This window comes from Eucyclogobius newberryi, unplaced genomic scaffold (assembly GCF_026437365.1).
Source record: "Eucyclogobius newberryi isolate DKJ021-1_F unplaced genomic scaffold, fEucNew1.0.hap1 SCAF_385, whole genome shotgun sequence".
NCBI classification, from domain to species: Eukaryota; Metazoa; Chordata; class Actinopteri; order Gobiiformes; family Gobiidae; genus Eucyclogobius; species Eucyclogobius newberryi.
Window position 1 is genome coordinate 2501 of NW_027316040.1, and position 17938 is coordinate 20438.

General features: G+C 52.1%; 1 protein-coding gene across 1 annotated transcript in view; it reads right to left on the reverse strand.

Moving 5' to 3' along the window:
- Positions 1-17938, reverse strand: part of LOC140376918 (cullin-9-like) — a gene marked incomplete at both ends in the record, with an annotated part of 42203 nt that overhangs the window by 1064 nt on the left and 23201 nt on the right. Inside the window, 7 exons of the mRNA XM_072462174.1 lie at positions 2279-2442; positions 2877-3041; positions 3581-3721; positions 4017-4095; positions 9746-9924; positions 12317-12383; positions 17110-17453. Of these exons, the coding sequence (XP_072318275.1) occupies positions 2279-2442; positions 2877-3041; positions 3581-3721; positions 4017-4095; positions 9746-9924; positions 12317-12383; positions 17110-17453 (1139 nt within the window). The remainder of the gene's footprint in view (positions 1-2278; positions 2443-2876; positions 3042-3580; positions 3722-4016; positions 4096-9745; positions 9925-12316; positions 12384-17109; positions 17454-17938) is intronic.

Below are 17938 nucleotides of genomic sequence, written 5' to 3' on the forward strand. Positions count from 1 at the left end.
TCCGGGTGTAGTCCGGTTATAGTTCGGTTATAGTCCGGTTATAGTCCGGGTGTAGTCCGGGTGTAGTCCGGTTATAGGCCAGGTGTAGTCCAGGTGTAGTCCGGTTGTAGTCCGGTTATAGTCCGGGTGTAGTCCGGTTATAGTCCGGGTGTAGTCCGATTATAGTCCGGGTGTAGTCCGGTTATAGTCCGGGTATAGTCCGGGTGTGGTCTGGTTATAGTTTGGTTATAGTCCGGGTGTAGTCCGGGTGTAGTCCGGGTGTAGTCCGGGTGTAGTCCGGTTGTAGTCCGGGTGTAGTCCGGGTGTAGTTCGGTTATAGTCCGGGTGTGGTCTGGTTATAGTTTGGTTATAGTCCGGGTGTAGTCCGGGTGTAGTCCGGGTGTAGTCCGGGTGTAGTCCGGGTGTAGTCCGGGTGTAGTCCGGTTGTAGTCCGGGTGTAGTCCGGTTGTAGTCCGGGTATAGCGCGGGTGTAGTCCGGTTATAGTCCGGTTATAGTCCGGGTGTGGTCTGGTTATAGTTTGGTTATAGTCCGGGTGTAGTCCGGGTGTAGTCCGGGTGTAGTCCGGGTGTAGTCCGGGTGTAGTCCGGTTGTAGTCCGGGTGTAGTCCGGGTGTAGTTCGGTTATAGTCCGGGTGTAGTCGGGTTATAGTCCGGGTGTAGTCGGGTTATAGTCCGGGTGTAGTCCGGTTATAGTCCGGGTGTAGTCCGGTTATAGTCCGGTTATAGTCCGGGTGTAGTCCGGTTATAGTCCGGGTGTAGTCTGGTTATAGTCCGGGTGTAGTCCGGGTGTAGTCCGGGTGTAATCCGGGTGTAGTCCGGGTGTAGTCCGGGTGTAGTCCGGTTATAGTCCGGGTGTAGTCCGATTATAGTCCGGGTGTAGTCCGGTTATAGTCCGGGTGTAGTCCGGTTATAGTCCGGGTGTAGCGCGGGTGTAGTCCGGTTATAGTCCGGGTGTAGTCCGGGTGTAGTCCGGTTGTAGTCCGGGTGTAGTCCGATTATAGTCCGGGTGTAGTCCGGTTATAGTCCGGTTGTAGTCCGGTTATAGTCCGGGTGTAGTCCGGTTATAGTCCGGGTGTAGTCCGATTATAGTCCGGTTATAGTCCGAGTGTAGTCCGGGTGTAGTCGGATTATAGTCCGGGTGTAGTCCGGGTGTAGTCCGGTTATAGTCCGGTTATAGTCCGGGTGTAGTCCGGGTGTAGTCCGGTTATAGTTCGGGTGTAGTCCGGTTATAGTCCGAGTGTAGTCCGGGTGTAGTCCGGTTATAGTCCGGGTGTAGTCCGGTTATAGTCCGGGTGTAATCCGGGTGTAGTCTGGGTGTAGTCCGGTTGTAGTCCGGTTATAGTCCGGGTGTAGTCCGGGTGTAGTCCGGTTATAGACCGGTTATAGTCCGGGTGTAGTCCGGGTGTAGTCCGATTATAGTCCGGTTATAGTCCGGGTGTAGTCCGGGTGTAGTCGGGTTATAGTCCGGGTGTAGTCCGGTTATAGTCCGGGTGTAGTCCGGTTATAGTCCGGGTGTAGTCCGGTTATAGTCCGGGTGTAGTCCGATTATAGTCCGGGTGTAGTCCGGTTATAGTCCGGGTGTAGTCCGGGTGTAGTCCGGGTGTAGTCCGATTATAGTCCGGGTGTAGTCCGGTTATAGTCCGGGTGTAGTCCGGGAGTAGTCGGGTTATAGTCCGGTTATAGTCCGGGTGTAATCCGGGTGTAGTCTGGGTGTAGTCCGGGTGTAGTCCGGTTATAGTCCGGGTGTAGTCCGGGTGTAGTCCGGTTATAGTCCGGGTGTAGTCCGGTTATAGTCCGGGTGTAGTCCGGTTATAGTCCGGGTGTAGTTCGGGTGTAGTCCGGTTATAGTCCGGGTGTAGTCCGAGTGTAGTCCGGGTGTAGTCCGGGTGTAGTCCGGTTATAGTCCGGGTGTAGTCCGGTTATAGTCCGGGTGTAGTTCGGGTGTAGTCCGAGTGTAGTCCGTTTATAGTCCGGGTGTAGTCCGAGTGTAGTCCGGTTATAGTCCGGGTGTAATCCGGTTATAGTCCGGGTGTAGTTCGGGTGTAGTCCAGTTATAGTCCGGGTGTAGTCCGAGTGTAGTCCGGGTGTAGTCCGGGTGTAGTCCGGTTATAGTCCGGGTGTAGTCCGGTTATAGTCCGGGTGTAGTCCGGTTATAGTTCGGGTGTAGTCCGTTTATAGTCCGTTTATAGTCCGAGTGTAGTCCGGTTATAGTCCGGGTGTAGTCCGGGTGTAGTCCGGGTGTAGTCCGGGTGTAGTCCGGGTGTAGTCCGGGTCTTACTGCAGACAGCCCTCGTTCTTCTCGATGGCGGTGGAACACTGAGGACAGCGTTTGGAGATGAGTTTGGCCAGATGTTTGCTCTGGGCCTCGACGCTCATTCCCTCGTAAAACCCACCATCATCCACCCAACGCCCGATCTGAGCGCACGAGCTGGGGAAGTGTGCCTACGAGCAAGACACCAGAGTCACTCCCACCAGAGTCACTCCCACCAGGGCCCCTCCCACCAGGGCCGTCCCACCAGAGTCCCTCCCACCAGGGCCCCTCCCACCAGGGCCCCTCCCACCAGGGCCGTCCCACCAGGGCCGTCCCACCAGAGTCCCTCCCACCAGGGTCCCTCCCACCAGGGCCCCTCCCACCAGGGTCCCTCCCACCAGAGCTCCTCCCACCAGAGCTCCTCCCACCAGGGCTCCTCCCACCAGGGTCCCTCCCACCAGAGCTCCTCCCACCAGAGCTCCTCCCACCAGGGTCCCTCCCACCAGAGCTCCTCCCACCAGAGCTCCTCCCACCAGGGCTCCTCCCACCAGGGTCCCTCCCACCAGAGCTCCTCCCACCAGGGCCCCTCCCACCAGGGCCCCTCCCACCAGGGCCCCTCTCATACCTCAGTGAAGCTGCAGTTGAAGCAGCTGCTCCAGCCACACTCTCCACATCGTCCTGAGTTTCCCAAACTCTGCCTCATTAAAACTCGATCACAGCCGGCGACGTTTGTGCACCAGGTCAAGTTTGAGCAGGAATCCACGAAGGAGCGCACGAGAGCGCCCTCGTACTGCGAGGAGAGGAAGTGCAGGTCAAACACAGACAGCAGAGCGCCCTCGTACTGCGAGGAGAGGAAGTGCAGGTCAAACACAGACAGCAGAGCGCCCTCGTACTGCGAGGAGAGGAAGTGCAGGTTAAAGTGTCCAGCTCGTGGAGGACCTCACCTGTCTCAGAGTGTCCTGCTCGTGGAGGACCTCACCTGTCTCAGAGTGTCCTGCTCGTGGAGGACCTCACCTGTCTCAGAGTGTCCTGCTCGTGGAGGACCTCACCTGTCTCAGAGTGTCCTGCTCGTGGAGGACCTCACCTGTCTCAGAGTGTCCTGCTCGTGGAGGACCTCACCTGTCTCAGAGTGTCCTGCTCGTGGAGGACCTCACCTGTCTCAGAGTGTCCTGCTCGTGGAGGACCTCACCTGTCTCAGAGTGTCCTGCTCGTGGAGGACCTCACCTGTCTCAGAGTGTCCTGCTCGTGGAGGACCTCACCTGTCTCAGAGTGTCCTGCTCGTGGAGGACCTCACCTGTCTCAGAGTGTCCTGCTCGTGGAGGACCTCACCTGTCTCAGAGTGTCCTGCTCGTGGAGGACACGCCTGTAGAAGGAGGGCGTGGGTTGAGCCATGCAGTCGGTGATGGGACAGTTACAGCTGAGGCCCAAGTTCTGCTCGATCCGTGACGTTAGATACTCCTCCCAACAAGACTGGACCAGGACCAGGACCAGGACCAGGACCAGGACCAGGACCAGGACCAGGACCAGGGTTCAGAGAAGAAAAGAAAAGAAAGATAAATTACATTTTCCACACTTTGCTTGAAAATTTTCAATTTGTGGATATTGAATATCAGGGGCGTGGCAGAGTAGAGAAGGGCGTGGCAGAGTAGAGAAGGGCGTGGCAGAGTAGAGGGGGCGTGGCAGAGTAGAGAAGGGCGTGGCAGAGTAGAGAAGGGCGTGGCAGAGGAGGGGGGCATGGCAGAGTAGAGAGGGCGTGGCCTCGTACCTGGCAGCAGAAGTGTCCACAGCTCAGAGTGGGCGTTCCTTCAGATCCCGGGTTCAAACAAACGGGACACGACGACAAACTGTCACAATAAAATCACTTTTAGAAAACTTTCAAAATAAACTAAAAACAAATCAGTGCCTAAGGACCACAAATGCTGCGCTGTGATTGGTCCAGTTCAGGCCCTATTAACATTTCCTCTGCGACTAAAGCGACCAACCACAGCTCGAGATTTATTATTGACCAATAAAAACTGAATTTGAACGATAAGTTTGAAGAAAAGACTTTTGCATTATTCACCGACACATGGTTTCTCCACTGACACATGGTTTCTCCACCGACACATGGTTTCTCCACCGACACATGGTTTCTCCACCGACACATGGTTTCTCCACTGACACATGGTTTCTCCACCGACACATGGTTTCTCCACCGACACATGGTTTCTCCACCGACACATGGTTTCTCCACCGACACATGGTTTCTCCACCGACACATGGTTTCTCCACCGACACATGGTTTCTCCACCGACACATGGTTTCTCCACCGACACATGGTTTCTCCACCGACACATGGTTTCTCCACCGACACATGGTTTCTCCACCGACACATGGTTTCTCCACGACACATGGTTTCTCCACTGACACATGGTTTCTCCACCGACACATGGTTTCTCCACCGACACATGGTTTCTCCACCGACACATGGTTTCTCCACTGACACATGGTTTCTCCACCGACACATGGTTTCTCCACTGACACATGGTTTTCCACCGACACATGGTTTCTCCACCGACACATGGTTTCTCCACCGACACATGGTTTCTCCACCGACACATGGTTTCTCTACTGACACATGGTTTCTCCACTGACACATGGTTTCTCCACCGACACATGGTTTCTCTACTGACACATGGTTTCTCCACGACACATGGTTTCTCCACTGACACATGGTTTCTCCACCGACACATGGTTTCTCCACTGACACATGGTTTCTCCACCGACACATGGTTTCTCTACCGACACATGGTTTCTCCACGACACATGGTTTCTCCACCGACACATGGTTTCTCCACTGACACATGGTTTCTCCACGACACATGGTTTCTCCACCGACACATGGTTTCTCCACCGACACATGGTTTCTCTACTGACACATGGTTTCTCCACTGACACATGGTTTCTCCACCGACACATGGTTTCTCCACCGACACATGGTTTCTCCACCGACACATGGTTTCTCCACTGACACATGGTTTCTCCACTGACACATGGTTTCTCCACCGACACATGGTTTCTCCACTGACACATGGTTTCTCCACTGACACATGGTTTCTCTACTGACACATGCTTTCTCCACCGACACATGGTTTCTCCACCGACACATGGTTTCTCCACGACACATGGTTTCTCCACCGACACATGGTTTCTCCACCGACACATGGTTTCTCCACGACACATGGTTTCTCCACCGACACATGGTTTCTCCACTGACACATGGTTTTATTCACTGACACATGGTATCTTCACTGACACATGGTATCTTCACTGACACATGGTATCTTCACTGACACATGGTTTCACATGGTTTCTTCACTGAAACATGGTTTCTCCACTGACACATGGTTTCTCTACTGACACATGCTTTCTCCACCGACACATGGTTTCTCCACCGACACATGGTTTCTCCACGACACATGGTTTCTCCACCGACACATGGTTTCTCCACCGACACATGGTTTCTCCACGACACATGGTTTCTCCACCGACACATGGTTTCTCCACTGACACATGGTTTTATTCACTGACACATGGTATCTTCACTGACACATGGTATCTTCACTGACACATGGTATCTTCACTGACACATGGTTTTATTCACTGACACATGGTTTCTTCACTGACACGTGGTTTTATTCACTGACACATGGTTTCTCCACTGACACATGGATTTATTCACTGACACATGGTATCTTCACTGACACATGGTATCTTCACTGACACATGGTTTCTTCACTGACACGTGGTATCTTCACTGACACATGGTATCTTCACTGACACATGGTTTTATTCACTGACACATGGTTTCTCCACTGACACATGGATTTATTCACTGACACATGGTATCTTCACTGACACATGGTATCTTCACTGACACATGGTTTCTTCACTGACACGTGGTATCTTCACTGACACATGGTATCTTCACTGACACATGGTTTTATTCACTGACACATGGTATCTTCACTGACACATGGTATCTTCACTGACACGTGGTTTCTTCACTGACACATGGTTTCTCCCCTGACACATGGTTTTATTCACTGACACATGGTATCTTTACTGACACATGGTTTCTTCACTGACACATGGTTTCATATGGTTTCTCCACTGACACATGGTTTCTCCACGACACATGGTTTCTCCACCGACACATGGTTTCTCCACCGACACATGGTTTCTCCACCGACACATGGTTTCTCCACCGACACATGGTTTCTCCACCGACACATGGTTTCTCCACCGACACATGGTTTCTCTACTGACACATGGTTTCTCCACTGACACATGGTTTCTCCACCGACACATGGTTTCTCCACTGACACATGGTTTCTCCACTGACACATGGTTTCTCCACCGACACATGGTTTCTCCACTGACACATGGTTTCTCCACTGACACATGGTTTCTCTACCGACACATGCTTTCTCCACCGACACATGGTTTCTCCACCGACACATGGTTTCTCCACGACACATGGTTTCTCCACCGACACATGGTTTCTCCACGACACATGGTTTCTCCACCGACACATGGTTTCTCCACTGACACATGGTTTTATTCACTGACACATGGTATCTTCACTGACACATGGTATCTTCACTGACACATGGTTTCACATGGTTTCTTCACTGAAACATGGTTTCTCCACTGACACATGGTTTTATTCACTGACACGTGGTTTCTTCACTGACACGTGGTATCTTCACTGACACATGGTTTCTTCACTGACACGTGGTATCTTCACTGACACATGGTATCTTCACTGACACATGGTTTTATTCACTGACACATGGTTTCTTCACTGACACGTGGTTTTATTCACTGACACATGGTATCTTCACTGACACATGGATTTATTCACTGACACATGGTATCTTCACTGACACATGGTTTCTTCACTGACACGTGGTATCTTCACTGACACATGGTATCTTCACTGACACATGGTTTTATTCACTGACACATGGTATCTTCACTGACACATGGTATCTTCACTGACACGTGGTTTCTTCACTGACACATGGTTTCTCCCCTGACACATGGTTTTATTCACTGACACATGGTATCTTTACTGACACATGGTTTCTTCACTGACACATGGTTTCATATGGTTTCTCCACTGACACATGGTTTCTCCACGACACATGGTTTCTCCACCGACACATGGTTTCTCCACCGACACATGGTTTCTCCACTGACACATGGTTTCTCCACCGACACATGGTTTCTCCACCGACACATGGTTTCTCCACTGACACATGGTTTCTCCACCGACACATGGTTTCTCCACCGACACATGGTTTCTCTACTGACACATGGTTTCTCCACTGACACATGGTTTCTCCACCGACACATGGTTTCTCTACTGACACATGGTTTCTCCACGACACATGGTTTCTCCACTGACACATGGTTTCTCCACCGACACATGGTTTCTCCACTGACACATGGTTTCTCCACTGACACATGGTTTCTCCACCGACACATGGTTTCTCCACTGACACATGGTTTCTCCACTGACACATGGTTTCTCTACTGACACATGCTTTCTCCACCGACACATGGTTTCTCCACCGACACATGGTTTCTCCACGACACATGGTTTCTCCACCGACACATGGTTTCTCCACCGACACATGGTTTCTCCACGACACATGGTTTCTCCACCGACACATGGTTTCTCCACTGACACATGGTTTTATTCACTGACACATGGTATCTTCACTGACACATGGTATCTTCACTGACACATGGTTTCACATGGTTTCTTCACTGAAACATGGTTTCTCCACTGACACATGGTTTTATTCACTGACACGTGGTTTCTTCACTGACACGTGGTATCTTCACTGACACATGGTTTTATTCACTGACACATGGTTTCTTCACTGACACATGGTATCTTCACTGACACATGGTTTTATTCACTGACACATGGTTTCTTCACTGACACGTGGTTTTATTCACTGACACATGGTATCTTCACTGACACATGGTTTTATTCACTGACACATGGTTTCTTCACTGACACGTGGTTTCTTCACTGACACATGGATTTATTCACTGACACATGGTATCTTCACTGACACATGGTATCTTCACTGACACATGGTTTCTTCACTGACACGTGGTATCTTCACTGACACATGGTATCTTCACTGACACATGGTTTTATTCACTGACACATGGTATCTTCACTGACACATGGTATCTTCACTGACACGTGGTTTCTTCACTGACACGTGGTATCTTCACTGACACATGGTATCTTCACTGACACATGGTTTTATTCACTGACACATGGTATCTTCACTGACACATGGTATCTTCACTGACACGTGGTTTCTTCACTGACACATGGTTTCTCCCCTGACACATGGTTTTATTCACTGACACATGGTATCTTTACTGACACATGGTTTATTCACTGACACATGGTTTCTTCACTGACACATGGTTTCATATGGTTTCTCCACTGACACATGGTTTCTTCACTGACACATGGTTTCTTCACTGACATTGTTTCTCCACCGACACATGGTTTCACCACTGACACATGGTTTCACCACTGACACGTGGTTTCTTCACTGACACATGGTTTCTCCACTGACACATGGTTTTATTCACTGACACATGGTATCTTCACTGACACGTGCTTTCTTCACTGACATGTGGTTTCTTCACTGACACATGGTTTCACATGGTTTCTTCACTGACACATGGTTTCTCCACTGACACATGGTTTCTCCACCGACACATGGTTTCTTCACCGACACATGGTTTCACCACTGACACATGGTTTCTCCACCGACACATGGTTTCACCACCAACACATGGTTTCTCCACCGACACCCGGTTTCTTCACTGACACATGGTTTCTCCACTGAAAAATGGTTTCTCCACTGACACATGGTTTTATTCACTGACACATGGTTTCTCCACTGACACATGGTTTCTCCACCGACACATGGTTTCTTCACCGACACACGGTTTCTCCACTGACACATGGTTTCTCCACTGAAAAATGGTTTCTCCACTGACACATGGTTTTATTCACTGACACATGGTTTCTCCACCGACACATGGTTTCTTCACTGACACACGGTTTCTTCACCGACACACGGTTTCTCCACTGACACATGGTTTCTCCACTGAAAAATGGTTTCTCCACTGACACATGGTTTCCCCACTGAAAAATGGTTTCTCCACTGACACATGGTTTTATTCACTGACACATGGTTTTATTCACTGACACATGGTATCTTCACTGACACGTGCTTTCTTCACTGACATGTGGTTTCTTCACTGACACATGGTTTCACATGGTTTCTCCACTGACACATGGTTTCTCCACTACATGATCCTCAGCCCGAGCCACAGCCGCCCTGGCGACAGGCGGCTGTTCTTCTGCGCCTTCTGCTCCATGACAGGGCAGTAGAGCTCACTCACCTGTCACTTAGGGCGGGGTCTGTGGATGAGGAGGTGGACTCTGGTGTTTGTAGCCCCGCCTCCAGCAGCAGGGTCGTGGGGTCATCGGTGAAACGCTGCACGACTCGATCCACGTCCCAAACGTTTAGAACCAACAAGTGCTCGGCCCAATCAGGATCCATCGAGAGCGCCTCCGAGATCTGAGGGAGAACCAGAGGAGAACTGTGTAAGAACCAGAGGAGAACCAGAGGAGAACTGTGTAAGAACCAGAGGAGAACCAGAGGAGAACTGTGTAAGAACAGGAGGAGAACTGTGTAAGAACCAGAGGAGAACTGTGTAAGAACCAGAGGAGACCTGTGTAAGAACCAGAGGAGAACTGTGTAAGAACCAGAGGAGAACTGTGTAAGAACAGGAGGAGAACTGTGTAAGAACCAGAGGAGAACTGTGTAAGAACCAGAGGAGAACTGTGTAAGAACCAGAGGAGAACTGTGTAAGAACCAGAGGAGAACTGTGTAAGAACCAGAGGAGAACTGTGTAAGAACCAGAGGAGAACTGTGTTAGAACCAGAGGAGAACTGTGTAAGAACCAGAGGAGAACTGTGTAAGAACCAGAGGAGAACCAGAGGAGAACTGTGTAAGAACAGGAGGAGAACTGTGTAAGAACCAGAGGAGACCTGTGTAAGAACCAGAGGAGAACTGTGTAAGAACCAGAGGAGAACTGTGTAAGAACCAGAGGAGAACTGTGTAAGAACCAGAGGAGAACTGTGTAAGAACCAGAGGAGAACTGTGTAAGAACCAGAGGAGAACTGTGTAAGAACCAGAGGAGAACCAGAGGAGAACTGTGTAAGAACAGGAGGAGAACTGTGTAAGAACCAGAGGAGAACTGTGTAAGAACCAGAGGAGAACTGTGTAAGAACCAGAGGAGACCTGTGTAAGAACCAGAGGAGAACTGTGTAAGAACCAGAGGAGAACTGTGTAAGAACAGGAGGAGAACTGTGTAAGAACCAGAGGAGAACTGTGTAAGAACCAGAGGAGAACTGTGTAAGAACCAGAGGAGAACTGTGTAAGAACCAGAGGAGAACTGTGTAAGAACCAGAGGAGAACTGTGTAAGAACCAGAGGAGAACTGTGTAAGAACCAGAGGAGAACTGTGTAAGAACCAGAGGAGAACTGTGTAAGAACCAGAGGAGAACTGTGTTAGAACCAGAGGAGAACTGTGTAAGAACCAGAGGAGAACTGTGTTAGAACCAGAGGAGAACTGTGTAAGAACCAGAGGAGAACTGTGTAAGAACCAGAGGAGACCTGTGTAAGAACCAGAGGAGAACTGTGTTAGAACCAGAGGAGAACTGTGTTAGAACCAGAGGAGAACTGTGTAAGAACCAGAGGAGAACTGTGTTAGAACCAGAGGAGAACTGTGTAAGAACCAGAGGAGAACTGTGTTAGAACCAGAGGAGAACTGTGTTAGAACCAGAGGAGACCTGTGTTAGAACCAGAGGAGAACTGTGTAAGAACCAGAGGAGAACTGTGTTAGAACCAGAGGAGAACTGTGTTAGAACCAGAGGAGAACTGTGTAAGAACCAGAGGAGAACTGTGTAAGAACCAGAGGAGACCTGTGTAAGAACCAGAGGAGAACTGTGTTAGAACCAGAGGAGAACTGTGTAAGAACCAGAGGAGAACTGTGTTAGAACCAGAGGAGAACTGTGTTAGAACCAGAGGAGAACTGTGTAAGAACCAGAGGAGAACTGTGTAAGAACCAGAGGAGAACTGTGTAAGAACCAGAGGAGACCTGTGTAAGAACCAGAGGAGAACTGTGTTAGAACCAGAGGAGAACTGTGTTAGAACCAGAGGAGAACTGTGTAAGAACCAGAGGAGAACTGTGTTAGAACCAGAGGAGAACTGTGTAAGAACCAGAGGAGAACTGTGTTAGAACCAGAGGAGAACTGTGTTAGAACCAGAGGAGAACTGTGTAAGAACCAGAGGAGAACTGTGTTAGAACCAGAGGAGAACTGTGTTAGAACCAGAGGAGAACTGTGTTAGAACCAGAGGAGAACTGTGTTAGAACCAGAGGAGAACTGTGTAAGAACCAGAGGAGAACTGTGTAAGAACCAGAGGAGAACTGTGTAAGAACCAGAGGAGAACTGTGTAAGAACCAGAGGAGAACTGTGTAAGAACCAGAGGAGACCTGTGTTAGAACCAGAGGAGAACTGTGTTAGAACCAGAGGAGAACTGTGTAAGAACCAGAGGAGAACTGTGTAAGAACCAGAGGAGAACTGTGTTAGAACCAGAGGAGAACTGTGTAAGAACCAGAGGAGAACTGTGTTAGAACCAGAGGAGAACTGTGTAAGAACCAGAGGAGAACTGTGTTAGAACCAGAGGAGAACTGTGTAAGAACCAGAGGAGAACTGTGTTAGAACCAGAGGAGAACTGTGTTAGAACCAGAGGAGAACTGTGTAAGAACCAGAGGAGAACTGTGTTAGAACCAGAGGAGAACTGTGTAAGAACCAGAGGAGAACTGTGTTAGAACCAGAGGAGAACTGTGTTAGAACCAGAGGAGAACTGTGTTAGAACCAGAGGAGAACTGACCCGTGTCTTACCTGCTGGACAGTCTTCTGCATGAGTTCTCGGACTTCATCTTGAGTTAGAGTCCGACCAGAGTCCAGACTGAAACACAGAAGAGGAGGAGAGTCTGAGGAGGAGGAGAGTCTGAGGAGGAGGAGAGTCTGAGGAGGAGGAGAGTCTGAGGAGGAGGAGAGTCTGAGGAGGAGGAGGAGAGTCTGAGGAGGAGGAGGAGAGTCTGAGGAGGAGGAGAGTCTGAGGAGGAGGAGAGTCTGAGGAGGAGGAGGAGAGTCTGAGGAGGAGGAGAGTCTGAGGAGGAGGAGAGTCTGAGGAGGAGGAGGAGAGTCTGAGGAGGAGGAGAGTCTGAGGAGGAGGAGAGTCTGAGGAGGAGGAGAGTCTGAGGAGGAGGAGGAGAGTCTGAGGAGGAGGAGGAGGAGGAGGAGAGTCTGAGGAGGAGGAGGAGGAGAGTCTGAGGAGGAGGAGGAGGAGGAGAGTCTGAGGAGGAGGAGGAGAGTCTGAGGAGGAGGAGAGTCTGAGGAGGAGGAGAGTCTGAGGAGGAGGAGAGTCTGAGGAGGAGGAGGAGAGTCTGAGGAGGAGGAGGAGAGTCTGAGGAGGAGGAGGAGAGTCTGAGGAGGAGGAGGAGAGTCTGAGGAGGAGGAGGAGAGTCTGAGGAGGAGGAGGAGAGTCTGAGGAGGAGGAGGAGGAGGAGAGTCTGAGGAGGAGGAGGAGGAGGAGAGTCTGAGGAGGAGGAGGAGAGTCTGAGGAGGAGGAGGAGGAGAGTCTGAGGAGGAGGAGAGTCTGAGGAGGAGGAGGAGGAGGAGAGTCTGAGGAGGAGGAGGAGAGTCTGAGGAGGAGGAGAGTCTGAGGAGGAGGAGAGTCTGAGGAGGAGGAGGAGAGTCTGAGGAGGAGGAGGAGAGTCTGAGGAGGAGGAGAGTCTGAGGAGGAGGAGAGTCTGAGGAGGAGGAGAGTCTGAGGAGGAGGAGGAGAGTCTGAGGAGGAGGAGGAGAGTCTGAGGAGGAGGAGAGTCTGAGGAGGAGGAGAGTCTGAGGAGGAGGAGAGTCTGAGGAGGAGGAGAGTCTGAGGAGGAGGAGGAGGAGGAGGAGAGTCTGAGGAGGAGGAGGAGGAGGAGAGTCTGAGGAGGAGGAGGAGGAGAGTCTGAGGAGGAGGAGGAGGAGAGTCTGAGGAGGAGGAGGAGGAGGAGAGTCTGAGGAGGAGGAGGAGAGTCTGAGGAGGAGGAGGAGAGTCTGAGGAGGAGGAGGAGGAGGAGGAGGAGAGTCTGAGGAGGAGGAGGTGAGGAGGAGGAGGAGGAGGAGGAGGAGAGTCTGAGGAGGAGGAGGAGAGTCTGAGGAGGAGGAGGAGAGTCTGAGGAGGAGGAGGAGGAGGAGGAGGAGAGTCTGAGGAGGAGGAGGAGGAGAGTCTGAGGAGGAGGAGGAGGAGGAGAGTCTGAGGAGGAGGAGGAGGAGGAGAGTCTGAGGAGGAGGAGGAGAGTCTGAGGAGGAGGAGGAGGAGGAGAGTCTGAGGAGGAGGAGGAGGAGGAGAGTCTGAGGAGGAGGAGGAGAGTCTGAGGAGGAGGAGGAGGAGAGTCTGAGGAGGAGGAGGAGGAGGAGGAGAGTCTGAGGAGGAGGAGAGTCTGAGGAGGAGGAGGAGAGTCTGAGGAGGAGGAGGAGAGTCTGAGGAGGAGGAGGAGGAGAGTCTGAGGAGGAGGAGGAGGAGGAGGAGGAGGAGAGTCTGAGGAGGAGGAGGAGGAGAGTCTGAGGAGGAGGAGAGTCTGAGGAGGAGGAGGAGAGTCTGAGGAGGAGGAGAGTCTGAGGAGGAGGAGGAGGAGGAGAGTCTGAGGAGGAGGAGGAGGAGAGTCTGAGGAGGAGGAGGAGAGTCTGAGGAGGAGGAGGAGAGTCTGAGGAGGAGGAGGAGGAGAGTCTGAGGAGGAGGAGGAGGAGGAGGAGAGTCTGAGGAGGAGGAGGAGAGTCTGAGGAGGAGGAGAGTCTGAGAAGGAGGAGGAGAGTCTGAGGAGGAGGAGAGTCTGAGGAGGAGGAGGAGAGTCTGAGGAGGAGGAGGAGAGTCTGAGTCTGAGGAGGAGGAGAGTCTGAGGAGGAGGAGGAGGAGAGTCTGAGGAGGAGGAGGAGGAGAGTCTGAGGAGGAGGAGGAGGAGGAGAGTCTGAGGAGGAGGAGGAGGAGAGTCTGAGGAGGAGGAGAGTCTGAGGAGGAGGAGAGTCTGAGGAGGAAGAGGAGAGTCTGAGGAGAGTCTGAGGAGGAGGAGGAGAGTCTGAGGAGGAGGAGGAGAGTCTGAGGAGGAGGAGAGTCTGAGGAGGAGAGTCTGAGGAGGAGGAGAGTCTGAGGAGGAGGAGGAGGAGAGTCTGAGGAGGAGGAGGAGGAGAGTCTGAGGAGGAGGAGGAGGAGAGTCTGAGGAGGAGGAGGAGGAGAGTCTGAGGAGGAGGAGAGTCTGAGGAGGAGGAGAGTCTGAGGAGGAGGAGGAGAGTCTGAGGAGGAGGAGGAGAGTCTGAGGAGGAGGAGAGTCTGAGGAGGAGGAGGAGGAGAGTCTGAGGAGGAGGAGGAGGAGGAGAGTCTGAGGAGGAGGAGGAGAGTCTGAGGAGGAGGAGGAGGAGAGTCTGAGGAGGAGGAGAGTCTAATAATAATAATAAATATAGCCGCAAGCGGCAATGATCGGCCCTCGCCACGCCGCAAGAGGAGGGGGCGTGGCTAACGCGCCGCAATTGTCCTTGTATTACATCTACTGCTGAATCTGTGACGCTGTCACATCTTCTCACTTTGTTTTACATCAAAAAGACATTTTATTTAGAATTCTTGGCAAAATGAGCGGCACAGACACTGTGACTCTTAGAATGAATGTGTTTCACTGTTGATGGTCCTGAAGATGAGACTCACCACATTTCATCAGGTTAAGAGGGCTAAAGCCCTGAGGGGGAGGAGTTTGTGAAAGTACCACGTTTGGAAAAACTCCCGAGTCATGTTTAGCCATTTTTGAAGCAATATGGCCGACATTTGGTTGGGCGGACGGCGTTGCCGTAATAATATTTTTTACTTCTCTTGTCACCATCTTCCTCTGCGCCAAATCATTTCCCATCTCTCAATACATTTTTGGTACATTTGGGGGCGCTGACGAGCACATTCTTTAATTATAGAAAAGGGAAATAGCCAGAATGTAGAGGCACGATCTTTAGAGGTGTGAACATTTTTGTGACTTTTCCTCAATGTCACTGGGTGAAAAATAGGGGGCGTGTCCCGAGAAGAAGAAGAATATTCTGATGAGAGTTTCCCATTTGTCAAATATCATAAACTATACATTTTCTTCCTCCCTCATGGTGTGGCTCCCTGGTCCCTGACGGGTTCTTTCCTTAATTTGTGTTTTTGGCCCTCTAAACAGTCATAATGTTACATATTTGCATCACATGTTTATATGAACTGAACATAAAGAGATGGAACGTGTTTGTGAGCTACTTAGTACAAATGAGTGCTTTATACGGGTCATCTCAATGTAAAGTGCTCGTTTAGTGCGAACTTTTGCACGGGCTTCGCCCGTTTACAACGGTAATGTTCCATTTTCCTACTACTAATTAGTCTGCAGGGGGCGTGCATGAGTGAAGGAGTGCGTTAGTGAGTGTTTGGAAGTGGGCGAGCGCTTCGCGCTCGATTTCGTGCGCACTTTCACAGCCGTGCTTTGCACGGCCTTACGATACTAATAGGCCTCTCGCAGCTTGTGGCGCTCGGGCCTAATAAAGAGAATCATATTTTTAGTGAAAACAATAAAGTCGTTTCCACTATAACAACAAGACCCCATGACCCCATGACCCCATGACCCCATGACCCCATGACCCCATGACCCCATGACGGTGCTCGTCACTCCCCTTCCCACCGGGATGCCCCGCCCACTCCCCATAGACTTCCACTGATTTGAGCAGAAACAAGCACGGCCCATAACACAGGCCCCTGGGCCCTCACGTACAGGACGATGCCACAGGCCCCTGGGCCCCTCACGTACAGGACGATGCCACAGGCCCCTGGGCCCTCACGTACGGGACGATGCCACAGGCCCCTGGGCCCTCACGTACAGGACGATGCCACAGGCCCCTGGGCCCCTCACGTACGGGACGATGCCACAGGCCCCTGGGCCCTCACATACGGGACGATGCCACAGCCCCCTGGGCCCTCACGTACAGGACGATGCCACAGGCCCCTGGGCCCTCACATACGGGACGATGCCACAGGCCCCTGGGCCCTCACATACGGGACGATGCCACAGGCCCCTGGGCCCTCACATACGGGACGATGCCACAGGCCCCTGGGCCCTCACATACGGGACGATGCCACAGGCCCCTGGGCCCTCACATACGGGACGATGCCACAGCCCCCTGGGCCCTCACGTACAGGACGATGCCACAGGCCCCTGGGCCCTCACATACGGGACGATGCCACAGGCCCCTGGGCCCTCACGTACAGGACGATGCCACAGGCCCCTGGGCCCTCACATACGGGACGATGCCACAGGCCCCTGGGCCCTCACATACGGGACGATGCCACAGGCCCCTGGGCCCTCACGTACAGGACGATGCCACAGGCCCCTGGGCCCTCACGTACAGGACGATGCCACAGGCCCCTGGGCCCTCACATACGGGACGATGCCACAGGCCCCTGGGCCCTCACATACGGGACGATGCCACAGGCCCCTGGGCCCTCACGTACAGGACGATGCCAGGATCCATGGGCTGGTTCACTGGACTTACAGGGGCCATGGGGACAAACATGCGGGCCCTCCGCCCTGCTGGGGCTCGGGCCTATCGGGCCTTTGGTTTGGGTGCAAAAGTCTAGGACTGACCTGGTCTGGGCGTGGCTGTAGTCCAGGGCGTGGCCTCTGGGGGCGTGGCCTCTGGGGGCGTGGCCTCTGGGGGCGTGGCCTCTGGGGGCGCTCTGGACCTCAGGGAGGTACTCCAGGATCTGAGGTCGCTCCGGCATCCTCTGGACCATGTTCTGACTGAAGAGATGCATCAGACATGAGAGGACGTCTGCGGAGGAGCAGGAGAACCGGGCCGGACCAGGACCAGGACCAGGACCAGGACCAGGACCAGGACCAGGACCAGGACCAGGACCAGGACCAGGACCAGGACCAGGACCGGGGTCTGAGGAGGAACCTGCAGGACTCTTCTGACACATGTCCAAAACCTGAAAAAGAAACCATCAAACATTTTTTTTATTTTAAAGTATTTGAAATGGAGCCAATTTGTCTGAAGAATTATTACTTATTAAAGGAGCAACGGACACAAGCCACGCCCCCGTGCACATGCCACGCCCCCGTGCACATGCCACGCCCCCGTGCACATGCCACGCCCCCGTGCACATGCCACGCCCCCGTGCTCATGGCTCTGCAGGTGATTTGATTTCTGAGTTTTTTTCCACTGTTGTCAACTACGATGTCAAAAAGGACAGAATTGTCTCGTTGTGGAGCAGTAATAGTAATAAATATAGCCGCAAGCGGCAATGATCGGCCGCCACCACGCCGCAAGAGGAGGGGGCGTGGCTAACGCGCCGCAATTGTCCTTTTATTACGCCTACTGCTGAATCTGTGACGCTGTCACATCTTCTCACTTTGTTTTACATCAAAAAGACATTTTATTTTGAATTCTTGGCAAAATGAGCGGCACAGACAC